At 34.4% G+C, this 19,770-nt stretch overlaps 2 protein-coding genes and 1 long non-coding RNA gene across 6 annotated transcripts in view; 2 read left to right on the forward strand and 1 right to left on the reverse strand.

Annotated features, from left to right (window-relative positions):
- The window catches only part of LOC136070572 (uncharacterized), a 6,617-nt gene extending 5,656 nt beyond the window's left edge, over nt 1-961 (forward strand). The window contains exons 2-3 of the long non-coding RNA XR_010631803.1: nt 469-572; nt 840-961. This is a non-coding gene — a long non-coding RNA (uncharacterized LOC136070572). The remainder of the gene's footprint in view (nt 1-468; nt 573-839) is intronic.
- A 1,425-nt stretch (nt 962-2,386) lies between these two features.
- Nucleotides 2,387-8,767, reverse strand: LOC111999866 (uncharacterized). 4 transcript variants are annotated; one of them, XM_065780665.1, is made up of 14 exons: nt 8,467-8,749; nt 6,898-6,962; nt 6,340-6,448; nt 5,981-6,090; nt 5,821-5,889; nt 5,129-5,689; nt 4,428-4,969; nt 3,934-3,998; nt 3,585-3,664; nt 3,367-3,471; nt 3,134-3,273; nt 2,916-3,044; nt 2,668-2,820; nt 2,387-2,564 (listed from the first exon to the last, which is right to left on the reverse strand). In XM_065780665.1, the coding sequence occupies exons 1-14, from the start codon at nt 8,651-8,653 to the stop codon at nt 2,426-2,428; spliced, it is 2,454 nt and encodes an 817-aa protein (XP_065636737.1). In that variant the 5' UTR covers nt 8,654-8,749; the 3' UTR covers nt 2,387-2,425. The 4 variants fall into 4 exon arrangements, with proteins under 4 accessions (XP_065636737.1, XP_065636736.1, XP_065636738.1 ...); XM_065780664.1 differs by having other exon boundaries at nt 3,901-3,998; XM_065780666.1 differs by lacking the exon at nt 6,898-6,962 and having other exon boundaries at nt 3,901-3,998; nt 8,467-8,748.
- A 5,333-nt stretch (nt 8,768-14,100) lies between these two features.
- On the forward strand, nt 14,101-17,132 carry LOC136070575 (uncharacterized). The gene has a single exon (XM_065780668.1). It carries the CDS (start codon nt 14,437-14,439, stop codon nt 16,822-16,824), a length of 2,388 nt encoding a protein of 795 aa, XP_065636740.1. The 5' UTR covers nt 14,101-14,436; the 3' UTR covers nt 16,825-17,132.
- The last annotated feature ends 2,638 nt before the right edge of the window (nt 17,133-19,770 follow it).

Genomic DNA, 19,770 nt, shown 5'->3' on the forward strand with positions numbered 1-19,770 from the left:
TATTTTATTTGAAAGATCAACTTTATGAACAGAAAAAATTGTTGCATGTAATGTGTTTAATTAAATTTCTCTTAGAAAGGTGATTTGTAATCCTTTGATTCAATTTCTTAGAGTGCTACAGTCTTCTATATATGTGGTAATTTGTAAATTTTTTTATTGAACCAAAATTGTAGTAAATTTCGTGTATAGGTTTTTAGATTTGCTATAACACTTGCTTTATTCTAGACTGAGTAGTGATGACCCTTTCCGCATTTGATGTTACAAAAGAAAAGATTGTGTCTTAATTTGTTAAGAGCCAGGATGTCTTTTTATGTTCGCAAGCACTAAAAGTATCTTCTCAAATCAATCTCATAGGGTCAGCTTTTTGGCTTAATACGTTTATGTTTTTGCCTAATGGAGTTTGATAGTTTGATAGATGAAAGTTTCTTCTAATGTTATATGTACTAATCTTTCCCGTTCTTCAAACAGTTTTTGGCTTTCCTTGACGTCAATCAAATGGGACCCTCCCTAGAGGGTGTTTGTGCTTTCATTGTGACCAAAGATTAGAAACCACTCTCTATTCACTCTCCAAGGTATTTTTTGCTTAAAGTCATTTGTTTCATATATATTGATAAACAGTATGATTCTTCCATGTGTTCTACAATATTAAAAAGGTCCATTCTCATCTTGATATGTAGATGACATTAACTTACGATGAACTCAATTAACAAGATCAAAAACTCCTTCAATTTGCATTTAGTTCTTCCCATAAATAACATATATGAATTTATATATTTGATGAACTTAAATATGCACTCAACGAAATTTGCTTAAATATCATTTTGATTCCTTTGGTACAGCCTGCAATTAACTCCAGTAAACAAAGTGTTGGAAAGACCCGTCTCAAGGAAAGAGGCATGTTTACTGATGAATATTTGTATTGGGTTTGTATTGCAACACTGTTGGTTTTGCTCTTTGTTTTAATGTGTTTTCATTACATTGTAATCATAAGCAGATATTTTTCTTTTCTTACATTAGTTTTTCCTACTGCAATAAGATCCATGAGGTTGGTGGGCGACAATATTCTTAATTATGATGGTTAATGGACAAAGTTATTTGGTTTTCATAGAAAGTAACATCTCCAAAAAAAAAAAAAAATCTGAAACATTTCCTTTCAAAATTAAATGGATTTTAGGTTTATATGTGGTCTTTTAATATTGTGAATGATCCTAAGCAGACAGATTGGCGTAGAATCTCAAGCCGAACTATGATTATCAATGGCTTGTCCAGGCTAAAAAAAAAAAAAACAATGTTTGTGCTTTGTTTTTGTTTGTATGTTTGTTTATATATATATATATATATATAAATGCTATAGTTAAGTTCTTATAGCAAGTGATATGCTATAATATATGTACAACATTCTTCAAAACTATATTACATAAAATATTACAACATTATCCGTGCATTGCACGGGCAACTTACTAGTTAATAATAATAATAATTTGGTTCTTAAAAAAAAAAAAAAAAAACATAGCGCAATTTAATAATGGAATGTAATGTAATTCTTATGGCCATACTATCTCTTGAATGTGCTACATGCAATAAATGTCTCGCAATATGGGACTCATATACTTTGAGACACAATATAACAATATAACAAGTATATAAGATTCCTTCTTCTAATAATAAGGCTAATTGGATTAGAGTTTCAACAACAAAAAAACAAAAGGACAAACGGAAGTGCTTGAAATACTTGCATTTTTGCGTTGTTACTCACATAGTGAGTCAGGTTGCATTTGTGTGTCCAAAGGGGCATGCTAATGGTGACTCCACTAAAATGTGGACAAACCATAGCCAACCAACCTTTTCATTCACATATTTAAAAACCTTTGGATCAAAAAGCAATAATAAAAAAGAAATCCATTGATGTTTTGGCTCAAAGCTTTAAGCCAAAACATCAATTATTATGAAACGGATGACATATGTTCCAAATTTTATTGTATATAATTAACAAAAAATACTACTATGTTGTTTTGCTAAATACCTACGAATTAATGCCAAGAAAACAAATAAATTTGCATCAACATGATAGATTGCTGAAATTGTGCTTATGTAGTGTGAAGATATTTACCACAAAGAAAGTGCATATTCATCAATTATAACATTTTCTACCAATTTCCCAGCAAATCAATACATTTTGGAAAGACATGAATCATGTAAAACTACAAAAAAAGGTAGTTAAAAAAAAATGATCAAAACTGATATTGCCTCCATTGTCTAATCTGTGCATTTCCTAGCCTCCCTTTTTCATATATATATATATATATATTGACAATTTTTTAAACAAATCATTCAGGATGAGGAAGTCTTATTATTCTTCCCTCCCCCTGACCCCACTCTTTTGGGGTTCTGTATCTTTCTTAGTAACATTTCTTATCCTTGTTTATCAAACTGAAGTGAATGATTCCTGCCGAGTTAGTTCATACGATGCTGCAGCCGATGATTCTTCATTGTCAACATTTTGAGTCTTTGCTTTCGAGCAAATAAAGAAGAAGGCTGATGTGTAAATAGAAATGTGCCAAATGCTGAAAAAAAAGAAGGCACAATTAGAGAAAAAACATGGGGAAAACAGTCCTTTTTTGGGGGGTGGGAATCATAGTTGTGCAACAATTATGGATTATTTTGTACCTGTGCCATATCCAATAAGTTTCACTATCTTCCTTAGTCCAGCTTATTGCAGCCATGGACATTGCAATTAGACCTAGAAGCACATAGCCCCAGCGGAAGTATCTATAGATTGCCATCATAAGACCAAGCAACTGGTCTTTGGAACTCCGCCATCTACCAAGAAAATGAGTCTAATTATACTTTATCCTTTTATAAAATAGTTATCTAAGTGAACATTTTGTGACTAAGTTGAGCATGAAAGTGTGTACCTTTCAGTTATCTTTAAGGAGGATCCTACTGGAAATGAAAATGATTTGCATCGAGTGCATAGTTGTATCAACCATCCAATAAGAAAGGCCAAAGCCCCTATTGATAGTACAATTATAATATTATTGGACCTGCATGGCTCTAGAATGGTTAAATACACTTATATCTGCTAAATGAACCATCCGAAGTCATAAATATACTTGCCAATCTTGTTCAATACCTGGTTGCACCCCTTTCAGCTAGGAGTGCTGTAATAATGGCTGCAGCTGTATGGATTGTCCTTTTTGCAGTTTCGCTAAAAATGGTTAGGTATACAAAAGTGCTCACCACAGCCAAGAAAGAAAGCCAAAAATCCATAAACTGAAACCAAAGTAGTAGTAAAAGTGTTAAAACTTGAAACCAAAATCTTAAGAACAGTAGAACTAAGGAAGATGTTTTGAACGGATCATGCACCTGTAGAGCACTATAGGATAGAGCACACCAGCTACCTACATCACACGCATGATACAGTGCGCTTGAAATTCCACTAGACATGAAGATCACCCATTCTGCGAATGCCTGCATGACACAAGTCACAACAAATCAAATCTTCTTTGCATATGAAGATTGTCATCAAGAGTGGCTTTCAGTTACATTTGTTTTGAACCTGACCCTCTTGACTAGGATCTTACCTTCTGTTGAAGGACTTTAAATGCAGGAAGTAAGGCTGCAGCATTTGATGCAATAAGAAAAATAACTTGCAATCCCTGCTCTACATTACATTTCAGTCCATCCATTAGCCTTTAGGTAATAAACCAAGTACAGAAAATATTGTAGTTAATAGACCATCTATTGCACGCATTACATAAAAAAAGAGTAGAAAGATGCATAACAGACCACATTCAGATTGATACAGTATTAACATCAATGATGAACATACCAACATAGCTTATACATAATTAAATGTAAGAGGAAAGAGAACTATTTGCCAAAATGATGGGATCTAACCATGAACAGAGAGAAAGTGTACTGTGTAATAACCTGCTTTTGATAATAGAGTGACACTGCAGTCAAATCCCCCATGGTTTCTATCACAGGAACAGTAGCTGAGAATAACATTTTAAAAAGGGGTTAATTGATATCAAGGAAAGTTAAGCTAGTTGCCTCAGCAACTTACATAACTAGCATACTTAGTGTTACAGTTCAACAAAAAAAACCCTAAAACTAATGGGCAAAAGCCAAGAAGCTGATGATGAAATCACTCATGGAAAGCCATGCCTGTCTCATTCTAGGACATTCAACTGATTTGGGAACCGTTCACTATATTCGGGATAAAACATAGGCTATTTAATATTCTTATATATCATACATTTTATATTCTAAAAAGCAGCTTGGAATTATTTTTTTAAGTTTTCTGCAACTATTTAGAGATCCACAAACAAATGCTAAGTCCTCCTTTGTAGCTAGAACTTGGAACTACAGAAGATTTATAAAAATAAAAATAAAAAATTAGAAAAAGAGGGAAAATGAATAACCTGTAATCTGCTGATTTACTTAAATCATCATTGGACACACATATCCCATGACCAGAGCATTGATTTGGGCAGTGTTCAGTTGAGATTGTCATCATGGTTCGGGGGCTCGATTGATTATTTAAATCAACAGGATGCCTTAACCCAATAATCCAAAGTCCTGCTGTGGGATATAAGATATACAAGTTGATTCCTTCTTGACTTGTATCATACAATTTAAACATGGAGTTGTTGTTATTGCTTTTGCTTGTCTGGTCCAAGTAGCTATAGTCCCACATGTCAAGAGACGGTAATCCACCAAACCTAACATATAACCCATAACTTAATTTTGTGTCTGATGTGAGTTGAATGTGAGTATTATAACCTTCTGTGCCTTGTTCTGTATGCAGAAGAAAATAAGTCCAACCATAATCTGATCCATGACCATTCCCATATGAAGCCTTGCTTAAGTAGGGTTCTAGATAGAAATCAACTGAATCTGAGGATACATTTCCTCTGTCTGGCAAATAAACTATAGGAATGTCTTGGTTTTGATAAGGAATTGCCTGCATCAACGCATATAAAAATGGTCATTTTCCTAATCCAAATCGATAAATTTCAAACACATTTGATCAAAGTAGGCTACATAAGTAAGCACAATCCAAGTTGGAAGAGTAGATGAATCCATAAAATGGTGCACGCACACAAACAGCATACTAACAAACCTGAAGAACGTGTTGTTTCCAAGTACAATTTGATCCCGCCTTTTCTTGCGTGCATGCAATTACTTCCCATTCCACCAAATAGCAAGGTTCTATATTTCCCTTTTGCATTCCTTCTTGTACATTTGACTTAAAAACTGGTTCAATGGAAAAATACCATACACCAGCCCTTGGTAGTTGGATGATTAGAGGATCTTCACTTATATCAGTAATATAATCATACAAAATTTTGTCTGGAAGTGCATTATAACGAGCATACAACATTATGGAAAATTCACTGGAGTACCTCGAAGCTTCACTGATATTTTTCACTCTTATCCTCACTTGTTCTACTGCCTCCATTACAGTCAAGGCATAGGCATTCACATCAAATTTTTGTATGCATATAGTCCTAGAATAATTCCTGTAAGCAATGCTTTCCACATTTTCATTATATCTCCCATCAGATTGCTCCATGGAAAGGTCATCAACTGCCCGATTACAGTATTCACCCCACATTCTAGGGTGCAAGCAGCCCTCCACAGTAATATTTGCAGTGAAAGAGTATACTGAGCCCCTATTTATCTAGTATAAGGTGGCAATTACTAATTAGTAACTTCAATAACTTAAGTTTCAAATACGAAAAATATATGGTATTAAACATTTTAATGTATAGCTTGTACAAGAGGCCTAAAATTTTTGTACTAAAAACATACCATCTTTGATTGAGTTCTAATAGGTCCAAAGCCATTGAACAAGCCAATATAGTAAACTCCGGGTGTGATCTACACAGAACCTCCTCATGCATTAATAAAGGAAGCAGATTTACAGCCAAAAATAGTTTAAATCCAACCACAAAACTGAAAAAGGAACAACCTGCAGAGACGACAATTTGAATGTCATCATTTCCTGCAAAGGATAGCATCGCTCTTCATTCTGAAGATTCTGTATGTCTCCAACAGATCCACTAGGCAAGTCATTTAGCACTGAAAAAAAACCCATAAAGAGTTGTTCTAAGAAGCTTACTAACTGCAATTGTTTAACATATTTGAAGTATGAAAAATGTACTAGAATTTTGCTTATAATTACAATTGATTTATTAGCAGCTTTCAATTTGCTAGCCTTCTGTTTATCACCGAATCACTTACTTTCCTTAATGCAATTGTACCTTGAAATACTTTAAATAAGGATGGATATTGAATTTACATATCATGAGATGATTTTTTTTTTTTTACCTAGATCTTCTATAGCAGTATTTGAGACGTCAGGGAGAGGCGGACCACCAAAATGAAAGCATATGATTGGCAACTTCATCTTAGGATACTTGTCTATATGTTCAAGGTTCTGCAATGAAAATAATGAATCATAACAAGAAAGGGATCAAAAGTTAGACAACCTTGTATAGCCTCATTAGACCTCCAATAATGCAAACTCTAATAACTCAACAAAAGAGACTAAACAAAAAGGTTGTACCCTATGCACAACTCTCATTTTTGCAGGGGTTTTGAAGAGATAATTGGTAGGCAACCTTACTTCTATTTTTTTGGGAGGTTGATTCCTAGAATAAAGACGCTAAACAATTAGAAAAATGAGTTTGAGATCTATATTTTTTAATAAATTCGGATTTATAATAATTATTCTCAACCCAAATTTTCATGCACCAAAATGGACCAAATGGACCGAAATGCTAGGTTGGTGTGGCTTAATAAATGCTACGCTTCAGCTTTTAAATATTATATAGGTAATATAGATTTGCAATATTCTTACTACATAAAAGATCTATATATACTCACAAGATTGACGTTTGATGATAATTCAATAGATGCTGATGCGTAAAATGGAGGAGGTGGCAATTCAACTGAAACCAATAAACTCTATATCAAACTTTGAAATACAAAGCATATTTATTTTTTTGCTGCATGAATATAAAGCATACATATGCTTTCACAATAGTTAAGATCTTGAAATAGTTAATCTAAATCATACTAGGACCTTTTAGACATGATCGAAATGAGTAATGTCTTTAATGCACAACTTGCTGAAAAAGAATTATTTGTACTCTTTCTTCTCCTTTTTGTTCTTAAAAAAAAATGCATGGGGAACAAGAGTAAAATCCTTAACACTTCCACTCTGCTCAAAAAAGAAAAAGAAGAAGAAGATAGGTACTCCTTTCGATATCGTTGTATTTCCATATAACCAAAGAAATAGTGACATTAACTCCCCCTGCTACATATCACATTTTAATGATTGTACCAAATATGCTGCCTAGTCTATTCCATCCATCCCATCATCTTTATCATTCTTCACTATATAATTAATTAGATTCTTATAGTAGTGGCTAAGAAATTCTTATACTGGTTATAATAAGAAGCAAAACTAGCCGCAAGAAATCTATAATTATTTGTGGCGCATCTTAAGAGTTAATGCAAGGCAGCTAATGACTTTAGTATTATTAAATTGAACTTGACTCTAATGCATTAAGAATTTGTTATATGACCCGTGGTCAGAAATTCCTAAAAGCTGACAAGCAAAACATTCTAAAGTATGTGACTAGGTATTATAAAAAAAAAAGTATGTGATTAGGTTGGGACATAAACCATTATTACTTTCTTATTTTATTCTTTTTAGTTTTTTATAACATTGAATTCAACGATTCTTTGCTAATGTGCCTGTGCAAGATAAAGGCAACCATTCAAAAAAACAGTAAGGCATCGATAGTATATATATATATATATATCATTTAATTTTTCAAAGTGTGGTTTGGATCTATGATTATATATGCTATGAGAGTGAAATATGCATATATATATATATATATATATACACACATATATATCCTATTGAAAGAATAAGGAACATTAAAGAGCATAACTTTTTATTTATTTTAATTTTAGGTAAATTACACTAATACAGTTATAATCCTAAGATATATAGCGAAATTAAACTTTGTTATAAGCTTATAACCGATTTTCAATAAATGATACTCTGCTTTCAAATAACTAAAAATGACATTATTCCACTTTCCCGCTCAAATGATAAAAAATGATACTTTACCGCAAAATAATTTAAAAAATGGGCAAGACCGAGTGTCATTTCTTAAAAATTGGGTATCTGTATTTTCATATTGCATTAATACATTCCTCCAATATCTAATACAAATTAAAAATATACGATACTAAAAATTTAACAAAGACCCTTCAGCAAAAAAATAAATTACAACAATTAAAGACTCCCACATTAAAAGAATTGATATATTTTTTTAAAAGCAAACCCAGAAACAATCAATCAGTCCATGGACACAATAAAACAAGCAAGGAAAACAATGAAAAAGACTGCAAAGACTTATCATCATAAGCTCAAACCTTTAGTGTAACGCCAGTCGTAAGGCTTGAGATTTGTTGCAGATATAACATAGCTCATGTTTGTCACTATTTGTTCAGAGCTGTCACCAAAAGAAGGAGAAGAAGAAGATAAGGCGGAGAGGCACAATAGGAAAAAGAAACCATTCATTGAAAATCCCATGATTGGATATTCTTCGCCACAGTTCATGAACAAGCAAAAATTCAAGAACTTTGTTAATATGGAAAACAGAGAGAGTCTTTATACTTTATAGGCAAAAACTCAAAGTCCGTTTGGGAAAAGAAACTGAAGATTTTATGAGAGACGTATATGGTAAACTTTGGTATTACCATGCAGACTTGTTTGTAGGATTTTTCTAAGAACTAACGAGGGATAGTGACCTTGTAGTCTTGGGACAAAAAGGAATGGTGCAATCATAGTTTGTAACCGTTTGATTGAGAATTAATGAGAGAGAAATCAGAAATGGCTTTTTAGTCCAAGTCATACACAAATCTAAGGGTCAATATTGATTTCAACAATTCATGTTGTACAAACTACAAAGAGAGAGCAGACCAAGAGAAATGAGTCACGTATTGCAGACTTGCAGTGAGGGTCGCGTTAACTTGTGAGACTGCCATTGAATTTGTGTATTTACAAGGTATTTGAATGTTGAATTATTTTTATAAACATTAACTAAAGTGTAACTTTAACTTCGAAAAAAAATACAATTAAACAAAGATTTAGGAAGTGTCGTGAATGCATTTTTATCCCCCTTTTCATTAATCAAAACCCCCCTACACCCTTTTGTGGGACCATAGTTCAGTTAAGTACACAACATGAGATTGTTTAGGTACTTTTTTGTTGTTGTTTTGTTCCAAAGTTAAATTTTGATTAGTGGGCGATTTTTTTTTATTGGTTTGGAAAAATAAATTAGTGGGTAATATTCAATTTTGTTATTTGGAATAACTTTTGTCTAATTGTAATCCAAATGTTTATTCGTATTTGCATGATTATGGAATTCAGTGTATATATGAAAGTTTCTAATAGTCATGTCAACATTTTTATATCCAATATTTAGATTATAATTTTTTTTTAAATATTTATCCTTGAATTATACTACATTTTTCTTTCACGTTTCAAATAAGAAATTTTATCTCTGTTTTATGCAAGTGCAACCTCCTAAAAAATTGTTATATATATATATATATATGACAGGAAAAAAAAAAAAAAAAAACCAACTTTAAGGACTAAAACTGTACTTTAATCCTTGTATTTTAAGTAATTTTCATTAATGGCATCACACATTATGGGTTTATCACTAACAATGTGCAGATTGCTTTGCAAGAATAAGAGAGAATTGAAAGACAGGTTACAAAAGTGGCTGAAAATGAAGCTTTGAGGAAAGAATCAAAGAAAGTCATGCACAAGGCAGTTAACGCACTGATAGATAGTAATAGGGAACGAAAGAAAGATAGGAGGTAGCTAGTATAAAAAAATCTCATGCTATTTCATTTCTACCATGTAATCTTGTCCAGAAAATTGGATAAATAATTAAATATTAATATTTGATTAATTAATTTAATGAAACACAAGCACCTCATACACGTTTTTGACCTCCACAAATCCAGGCCACGACAATTTCCCAGCGTCTTCGATCCGCTAAAGTTGAGGAGACTCCAGTTTAATGTCTCCCCTCCTTGACCTGAAAAGTAAGTCCACATTATTTTTTTTTTCCTTGTCTTTTCTACTTGCTTTTACATTTCTTTGTTTTTTCCTACCGACCAAAAGTTTAGCATTTCGTAGTTTCTTTCTTCCAACACGTTTTCCCATCTGTTAGCATCAACTTATAAGTTTGGCTTTTAGCTTTTATTTACAATTTTTAAAAATCTTATTTTTTTTCTCGTATTTTTTTTTTTTAATTTTCAAAGTACAAGCATATTTTAGCATATTTTTATAAAAAAAACTAGATAAACTGTTCTCGAAAAGACAATATTATCTTCTTGGCAACACTATTTATTTTTCTTCCTTATATGTTATGCAGATACATAGACTACAGTCAATCAGTCTATGTATCTGTATTTCTCCTCTAAATTCTAAACAGTTGTTACTAATTTGGGGATTTAGTTTTGTTTGCGGAGAGAGAGACCTGGTAAGACCTTGGATGGGATTGTGCATAGAGATTTGTATTCTTTTTATTTGGTTTTATAATTTAGATATTTATATGATTAGATGACTCATGCTTTTTTTTTAGTTTGTTATTTTTAGGAAGGACTCTAATATATTCTCTTTTTATTTTAGCTATCTTTTTTTGCCTAAAAAAATTCACTTATGTAAAAGAAAAGTTGGCCTTTCTTCTATATACTAGGTCACCACTTTTTTTTTTTTAAGAGAATTTCAACCTATGACGTCCGCTTTTGATGACATTTTTTTATCATCAGACCAAGATACCAATCAATTTTTTGATGTAGGCAGAAATTGAACTCTAGATATCTTATACAATCATCACCAATCAGTTTTTTGGTATAGGCGGAGATTGAACTCTAGATCTCTTATACAACTATCAGAAACTTTACCAGTTGAGCTAGCTGGAACCCACTACTAGGTCACCACTTGATTCCCAACCTGCTTATACAGATCTAAGGGCCAATATTGATTTTCAGCTTCTACAAACTACAAAGACAACAAAGTACTTATCAAAAAAATAAAATAAAAAAAGACAGCATAGCAGGTAATTAGTAAAAAAAAAAGACAACATAGTGAGTCTTTTGGCTAAATATTGCTGAATTTAGAGTTTTTTTTGCGTTATGGGCACTGTTCCAACTTAATTAGGGAATTGAGAAGAGAGAGTGAATTTCGGCAACACCGTTGCTGAAATTCCAACAAAAGTATGAGAGAGAAAGAGAAAAAGTAGGAGAGAGAAAATTTGGAATTTCAGCAATGGCATTACCGAAATTCCTATTGCCCAAAAAACTGACCGAAACTAATTGTGGCAATGGCGTTGCCAAAATAGGGGAAAAAAAAAATTTGTGGCAATTGTGGCAATACCATTGCCGAAAATGGGAGGGGAAAAAAAAGTAGTTGCCGAAATTTGGGAGGAATTAAAAAAAAAAAGTATTACATACACAATATTTTCACAATAAATCACATGTGATTAGTTGTTATTAGTTCAAATTTGAATTTAACACTGAGATTACTTTTTTAATCCAACAATAACAATCAGTAACAACCTGCCACTTAAAATTTGTTGTAAAAATGTTGTAAAAATTGTTTGCATTTATCATTTCTCAAAAAAAAAAAAAAAGTGTAATAGATTTGTAGCAATGGCATTGCCGAAATAAGGGAAAAAAAAAATTTGTGGCAATGCCATTGATGAAAATTGTCACAAATTTTTTTTTTTTCTTTTAAAAATGGAGGCTTTTGTTCAGTTTAGTTTATATCACATTTTGTCCTTAACTTTTTAATAAATGGTCAATTCTAACCTCTTAGAGATAATGGTTTTACTTTCTTTTAGCTGCCTGTTTGGTCAAGTAAAGGATTTTCATCCAGTACATAGATCACATAGTTATAGTGGTAACTACCAATCACAACATTTTTTTTCCTCCCATTTTTGGCAATGGCATTACCACAATTGCCACAAATTTTTTTTCCTATTTCCGCAATGTCATTGCCACAAATTCATTACACTTTTTTTTTTTGGAGAAATGATAACTGTACACAATTTTTACAACAAATTCTAAGTGACAAGTTGTTACTGATTGTTATTGTTAGATTAAAAAAGTAATCTTAATGTTAAATTCAAATTTGAAGTAATAACAACTAATCACATGTGATTTATTGTGAAAATATTGTGTACATAACACTTTTTTTTATTTTAATTCCTCCCAAATTTCGTCAACCAATTTTTTTTTCCCCTCCCATTTTCGGCAATGGCATTGCCACAATTGCCACAAATTTTTTTTCTTACCCCTATTTCGGCAATGCTATTGCCACAATTAGTTTCAGTCAGTTTTTTGGGCAACAAGAATTTCGGTAATGTCATTGCCGAAATTCCAAATTTTCTCTCTCCTACTTTTTCTCTTTCTCTCTCATACTTTTGTTGGAATTTTGGCAATGGTGTTGCCAAAATTCACTCTCTCTCCTCAATTCCATAATTAAGTTGGAACAGTGCCCATAACGCAAAAAACTCCAGATTTAGCAATATTTAACCAAAAGACTCCAACATAGTAGGTAATTAGCAAGAGACCAAGCGAAGTGGGTCACGTATGGCAAGTGTGGGTCGCGTAGCTTGTGAGACTGCCATTGAAGTCGTGTATTAACCAGGTATTGAATTATTTTATAAACATTAACTAAAGTGTCACTTTTTTTTTGAGTGAAACTAAAGTGTCACTTTAACTTCGAAAAAAAATACAGAATAAACAAAGATTTACAAAGTGTCGTGTAAGCATTTTTATTCCTTTTCATTAATCAAAATCCCTTTGTAGACATATCATTCATCTTTTTTTATTTATTTATTTTTTATATCTTAGCTAGACTGTCAACTTAGTACTTTCAATAAAAAAATCATTCCTTATTGGTCGGAGCAATAGTCACCGTACAATTAGACAAAGTTATCCAAAATAGTCATGTTTTTCCTAAATGAACTGATCATATCTAAAATAGTTAGCTAGTAGCTACCCCCTCATATTTAAAGCCAAACCTAATATGAATTAAACTTTGCCTAGCTCAAACCTTATAGCCTTTTTGGATGGAAATTTAAACCTATTCTAAAAGTTGCGAATTTTTATTATTATCTAGGCCTATCCTAAGTTGCATTTAATGCTTTAATGGTTTGATCGGGGTCGATGACTTAAAAAACCCATAACAAGAAATGATTGCTACCTATGTTTGGGAGCTCATGTATTTGGCATTTGTCATAATATTTACATTTATGGTTCAATAGCAACTGATGCATGACCAGCCAATAGTCAATTTGTCTGAATGGCATTTTGCCCTCTATGGAGGGTTAGTTCTTTTTTTTTTTTTAAATGAGTAAAAGACATAAAATCGATTTTCTTTTTCCATGCATTTTGTCCTATTTATAAGTGAATGGAATACCCAATAAAAGAAAAAAGAGAAAACTAGAAATTTGAATCATAAAGCATAAAAATATCATATACATTCGAATACATGCAACACCTTCTTTAAAAAATTAATAGGTATTATTGGATAATAGTTACGTGGTACTCATTTCTCCTCTAAAAATGATAAATTTCACATTGAATTTAACTAATGAAACTCACTATTATATATAATGTAAAAGAAATTAACAGTACATTGCATTATTCTCAAAATACTAAATACTTACTCATATTTCTTGCATGTGCATGTCTACACCTTTCTTTATTTCAAAAATAAATGGAAGGGATCATCTTTCATGATAGTGCTCTCTCTCTCTCTCTCTCTCACTCTCTCAGAGATGGAGGCTTTCAGTTTTCCCCATAGATGCTTTTCCTCGTACATGGATGTAGGATGTAGCATGTATACAGTCACTCATTTAGAAATATTTATAAAATACGAACTAGTAACAGTTACAGTTGTGTTTTTGAACATGTTGTAGACTTACTCAATTCAGGCCCTCAGAGAAGACTTGCTTTCAACAAAAAGATAAAAAGAAAAAGTTTCTTTCAAAAAAAAGAAAAAAAAAGAAAGAGAGAGAGAGAAAGAGAGAAGACACCCAGATATAGGAGTGGTTTTGGACCCCCGTTTCTGTCTCTCTCACAACTCCAAAAACTCACACACACAGTCTCAGTTTTCATCTCTCACTCTCTCGTCAGCCATAAACATGCACTTCAGCTAGACAATTCCACAAACACCTGATACACTCTCTCTCTCTCTCTCACTGTCTTCACTCTCAAACCCCCCCATCACCATGTAAACAACTCCCATACTTTTCAAAACCCGTATCACAAACCAAAAACCCAACTCACTCCCTCACTCTCTAACACTCGATTTCCATGGCTTCCACGTGCTCACCCCACACCGACCCTCCAACTCTCCCTTTACAAAGCGATGAAAACATAGCCGCCAAGGCCTTGAGCAAACGCTACGAAGGCTTAGTCACTGTTCGAACCAAAGCCATCAAAGGCAAAGGAGCTTGGTATTGGACTCACTTGGAACCCATTCTTGTCAAAAACCCAGATACCAACCTTCCAAAAGCCGTGAAGCTCAAGTGCTCTCTATGCGACGCCGTTTTCTCAGCCTCCAATCCTTCCAGAACCGCCTCTGAGCACTTGAAACGTGGTACTTGTCCCAATTTCAACTCTGTTACTGTCTCTTCCACGAAACCCAGTTCCTCTTCTTCGCTCTCTCCAATACCCATTTCTTCAATTCCCTCTTTACACAGCAACAACAACAGCAACAACCATAGAAAACGAAGCTCTCAAATGGGTTCGCATCATTTTTCACATTCATGCTCTTCTTCTCTAGCTTTGGTTGAAACGCCTTCGTCGCGTTTTTTTCATAACCAAAACGAGTTTTTGAATTACTCGCCGAGTAATTCGGGGGGGCTGAATCAGCACCAGCACCACAATCAACAGGCCCAAAACCAACACCCTTTGGTGTTATCTGGTGGGAAAGATGATTTGGGTGCTTTAGCATTGTTGGAAGATAGTGTGAAAAAGCTTAAGAGTCCTAAAGGTTCAACTGGTCCACCACCAGTTTTAAACAAGGACCAAATTGATTCTGGGCTTGAGTTACTGGCAGAATGGTTCTATGAGTCATGTGGGTCTGTGTCATTTTCGAGTTTAGAGCACCCAAAGTTCAAGAATTTTCTTAACCAAGTGGGGTTGCCTCCCTTGAGCTTGCGTCGCGAGCTCTCGGGTGCTCGGCTTGATGCCAAGTTTGATGAGATTAAGAGCGAGTCTGATGCCAGGATTAGAGATGCAATGTTTTTTCAGGTTGCTAGTGATGGGTGGAAAGGGACTAGTTGCTGTGGATTTGCTTGTGAGGGAGAGAATTTGGTTAAGTTCACAGTGAATCTTCCAAATGGGATGAGTGTTTTTCACAAGGCAGTGTTCACAGGAGGGATGGTGTCGTCCAAGTATGCAGAGGAGGTCTTGTGCGAGGCGGTGAAGGGCGTGTGTGGGAATTCTGTGCAGCAGAGATGTGTAGGGATAGTTGCAGATAAGTATAAGGCCAAGGCATTGAGGAATTTGGAGGTGCAGAATCATTGGATGGTAAATCTCTCTTGTCAGCTTCAAGGGTTTGTTAGTTTGATCAAGGATTTTAATAAAGAGCTCCCACTTTTCAGGACTGTTACTGAGGCATGCGTAAAGATTGCAAATTTTGTAAATACTAATTCTCAAGTCAGGAATGCTTTCCTCAGGTGCAAGGTGCAAGAGCTTGAGTATGCTGGGCTGCTCCGTGTTCCTTCTCCGAAATGTGATACTTCCAAGAACTTTGGACCTGTTTATGTAATGTTGGAAGAGGTATTAGGCTGTGCCCGGGTACTTCAAATGGTTGTGATGGATGAGACGTATAAAGCGACATGTGTGGAGGATCCAATTGCAAGGGAAGTGGCGGGGCTGATTCAAAATGAAGGGTTTTGGAATGAGTTGGATGCTGTATATTCGCTTGTGAAGCTGATCAAAGAGATGGCTCAGGAGATTGAGGTTGAGAGGCCTTTAATTGCACAATGCCTGCCTCTTTGGGAGGATTTGAGGGGGAAAGTGAAGGACTGGTGTGCCAAGTTCAGCATTGCTGAGGGACCTGTTGAAAAGATTGTTGAAAAGCGATTCAGAAAGAACTACCACCCAGCGTGGTCGGCTGCATTCATACTGGACCCTCTTTACTTGTTGAGAGACACAAGCGGAAAATATCTTCCACCATTCAAATGCTTGACACATGAGCAAGAGAAGGATGTTGATAAGCTCATTACCAGGTTGGTTTCCCTGGAAGAAGCTCATGTTGCATTAATGGAGCTCATGAAGTGGAGGTCAGAAGGGCTAGAGCCTCTTTATGCTCAAGCTGTTCAGGTAAAAAAGCGAGACCCGGTTACTGGAAAGATGAAAATTGCAAACCCACAGAGCAGCAGACTTGTATGGGAAACTTGCCTAAGTGAGTTTAAGTGTCTGGGTAAGGTTGCAGTGAGGCTCATATTCCTCCATGCAACCGCTTGTTCATTTAAGTGTAATTGGTCTTCCATGAAATGGGTTTGTGTTCATAGACACTCAAGGGTGGGCCTGGAAAGGGCTCAGAAAATGATATTTATTGCAGCTCATGCCAAACTTGGAAGACGGGAGTTTTCTAATGAGGAAGAAAAGGACGCAGAGCTATTTGCCATGACTGGCAGTGATGATGAGATGCTCAATGAGGTCTTTGCCGATGCACCCTCCTCAGTGTAATGTTTTTTCTTTTCAACTCCTGTAGAATATAGAAACTTTAGGATTTATTTGGATTCTTTGCAGAACTCTTTATGTTTGTCCTTTACTTCTAGTAGAAGATTTTTGGAGAGGTATCATTGCGAGAGAAGGATAACAGGAAGAAATTGAAAAATGTATTACTTGAACTCACATGGTTTTGTGATTCAAAAAAATCATAAATTTCCTGTCCAGGCTTGATTTGGGGATCTTGGATTTGTAAAGAAAAAACCCTTTATTGTTTATAAACATAAAGATGATCAGGTTTCATTACAGGAAGAATGCTTTAACAATTTCTAGTGTAATGTGAGATGAATAGTAGATATGATTTTTGTTTACACTTTGGTTTGTCAAATTCAAAAACTGTGTCACTAGGTTTTTCCCCTTCTGAATTGTAAGAAATGAAAATGGACAAATGATTACTAATCTTGTCGACATAGAATAGTAGCTCTTTTGTTCTCTTTATCATGTATGAAGAATTCGTCTTCATTGTGATGATTGTACAAGTGAACCAGTTCTCTTATTTAATAGATAATTTGTAGGACACATCCAAAATAACATTGTCTATAGAATACTTGAGGGCACCACCCTTATGTCCAGCAGTACTTAACCTTCATTATAGGAAACAATTATGTGAGTGTCATTCATACAGCATGGTGAGGATGCTATTCATTTTTTCAAGACAAAAATATACAAGGTTATGCCTTGGCTTCAAACCTTGTCAATTGTATATCCAAAAAGTGGTTAGTACTTTCATTGTTACTATGGTTCTGTTGCATGCAAACAAACACAAATGCAGATGTAAATAGATCTGCTTAATACATATGACCAAGTACCCGTGACTATAATTTTAGGAGTTGTGATGTAGAGCACCATGTAATTTAAGACACTTGATTGACAGTTCTTCCTTCAATTCTCCATGATTATCAACATATCCTATGTCAGCACTAAATGTGGGTTCAAGGTTGCCTAACATAACCAAATCTGCTATATGTCAGCTTGATACCAAAAATCAAATGAATGAAACTGGAAAAGAAACACCTAGAATAGGAACACTGGGCACCCTTGTATATTATTAGATTGTGCAGATATAAGGCAGGGTAGATCCATCCTAACTAAGAAGGTTCTGAATGTTATTTGTATTAACATGAGTCCCAATATAATAACCATACTTCTAATGCTAGTGTCCCTTTATATTTCTCCTCTACTGATTGTATTAAGCACAATAAATCATCTGAATTATGCTTCTTATATCACTTTTGTTAATGAGTCAATCAATTGCTTGGCCATGGGCTGCCCATCACATCCAATCTTCTTTGATCCTCAACTCTAAGTGCGCGTGTGTGTTTGTTTTTAATTTAATTATTGTTTTGTTATTTAAAGTTTAAACCATCTAAGTGCTGCTAAACTGAATAGAACTTATCGGAAAATGTTTATTGGCCAAGGACAAAAGTTATACAATTTTGCCCAAACCATCCATGGGCACCACTAATGCTCACCATGTGACTAGCTCGGCTTGGTTGGAGCCCCGTTTGGATCCATCCTACACATGGATCTGAAACCATGCCCCACTAACTTGATGTTTGGGCACAAAATGGGAGTCACCACCTGGTTTAGGTCAAGAAACCGATTTGGACCCTTATGCAAAGGTCTAATGAACTAGACTTTCGGTTCGGAGTTAAGGTACGGACTTGGTAAGGTAGTAGGTACCCAAATTTTCCCAGTCATATGGATCGACCTCTACTAATGTACCTACTAGCTTTATTTTGGTAAGGACTCCCTTAAGTGGGTCACTTTCTATTCACACAAACTTCAAAAAAGGTATTTGAATTACACACATTGGGAACATGTATACATACAAGAGGGTGGGTATCCTGCCTCTAGGGCTGCTCATAAGAGCATGTTTTTAAGATATGTTTTATCTCCTAGGCATGTTACTACACATAGTCTAAGAAGGAAACATAGTATTTCAACATTTGAGATGATAAACAAATAAGATTTAGGTTTTTGGAAGAACCTATCTGCGCATGAGGGTTGCTTATGCACCCTAAGGCAGAAAACTCTATTCTAACTACATTCTACCCTAAGAATAAACAACTAAATTAAAACTACAACTTAAAATTGAAGGCATAAATCTTTTAAAAATAATGGAAGCAAAAAAGAAATTGAAAATAGAAAGAAAGAAAGACTTGCGAGATTCAAATTCTTGGAGTTTTACCATTCCTCTTGATCGATTGGACAGTGGAATCTACCAGACTACCACACGAAACACTAAAGAGAATTAGTAAAAATAATATAAAAATTATTGACTGGTGGACCAACAACCTATGGGTGATTTCATTCAAAATAAACTTTCAACTAAAGAAGCTCCCTTCATTCTTCAATCTTCACTTCTGTAGTATTTTTGTGAGTGTTTGTTGTTAATCCATAAAGGGGGTCAGTACAGCCTATTATAGGTGGATATATTGGGTTGTACATCAAATTCCAGGAAAAGCTTCCATAAGAAGCTCTACCAATTACATTGCGTACACACAAGAAAACCTTTTGTAAGCAGTCTTGATACTGCATACGCAGGAATTGAATTAATCCTTGTGTACACATGGTTTGATTATTTTTGAAAATCATTTGGGTTTTTGTGTTCCGTTTGACCATACTCTTGGTATTGGACCTCTTGGATTGTCGTCATTGAGGAATAGGGGCTTAAGTCGTAGGGTTACAAAATAAAACTTCAATTTTCTCCTCAGTTGATTTCCTTTATGGCTTTTGGCAGAAAGGTGGTATTTATTTTAATTTCTTCTTCCATGTTAAACAGACACTTCAAAATGCAAAATATTTGATGGACATGATATGGGTAAGAGGCTAAGGATTTGGTGTGTGCGCTTGACATGCAGTTGAATGCATGCCAACAGTGTGAGGAGTGAACAAAAACAT

Source organism: Quercus suber, unplaced genomic scaffold, assembly GCF_002906115.3.
Source record: "Quercus suber isolate HL8 unplaced genomic scaffold, Cork oak 2.0 scaffold_243, whole genome shotgun sequence".
Taxonomy (NCBI): Eukaryota; Viridiplantae; Streptophyta; class Magnoliopsida; order Fagales; family Fagaceae; genus Quercus; species Quercus suber.

Coding starts and splice junctions, on each gene's coding strand:
- LOC136070575 (XM_065780668.1), top strand. CDS start 14,437: ATGGCTTCCACGTGCTCACCCCACACCGACCCTCCAACTCTCCCTTTA.
- LOC111999866 (XM_065780664.1), bottom strand. CDS start 8,653: ATGAACTGTGGCGAAGAATATCCAATCATGGGATTTTCAATGAATGGT. Junction 6,963..8,466: donor CGACTGGCGTTACACTAAAG/GTTTGAGCTTAT, acceptor TATTGGTTTCAG/TTGAATTGCCACCTCCTCCA. Junction 2,821..2,915: donor TCCTTAAAGATAACTGAAAG/GTACACACTTTC, acceptor TTTTCTTGGTAG/ATGGCGGAGTTCCAAAGACC.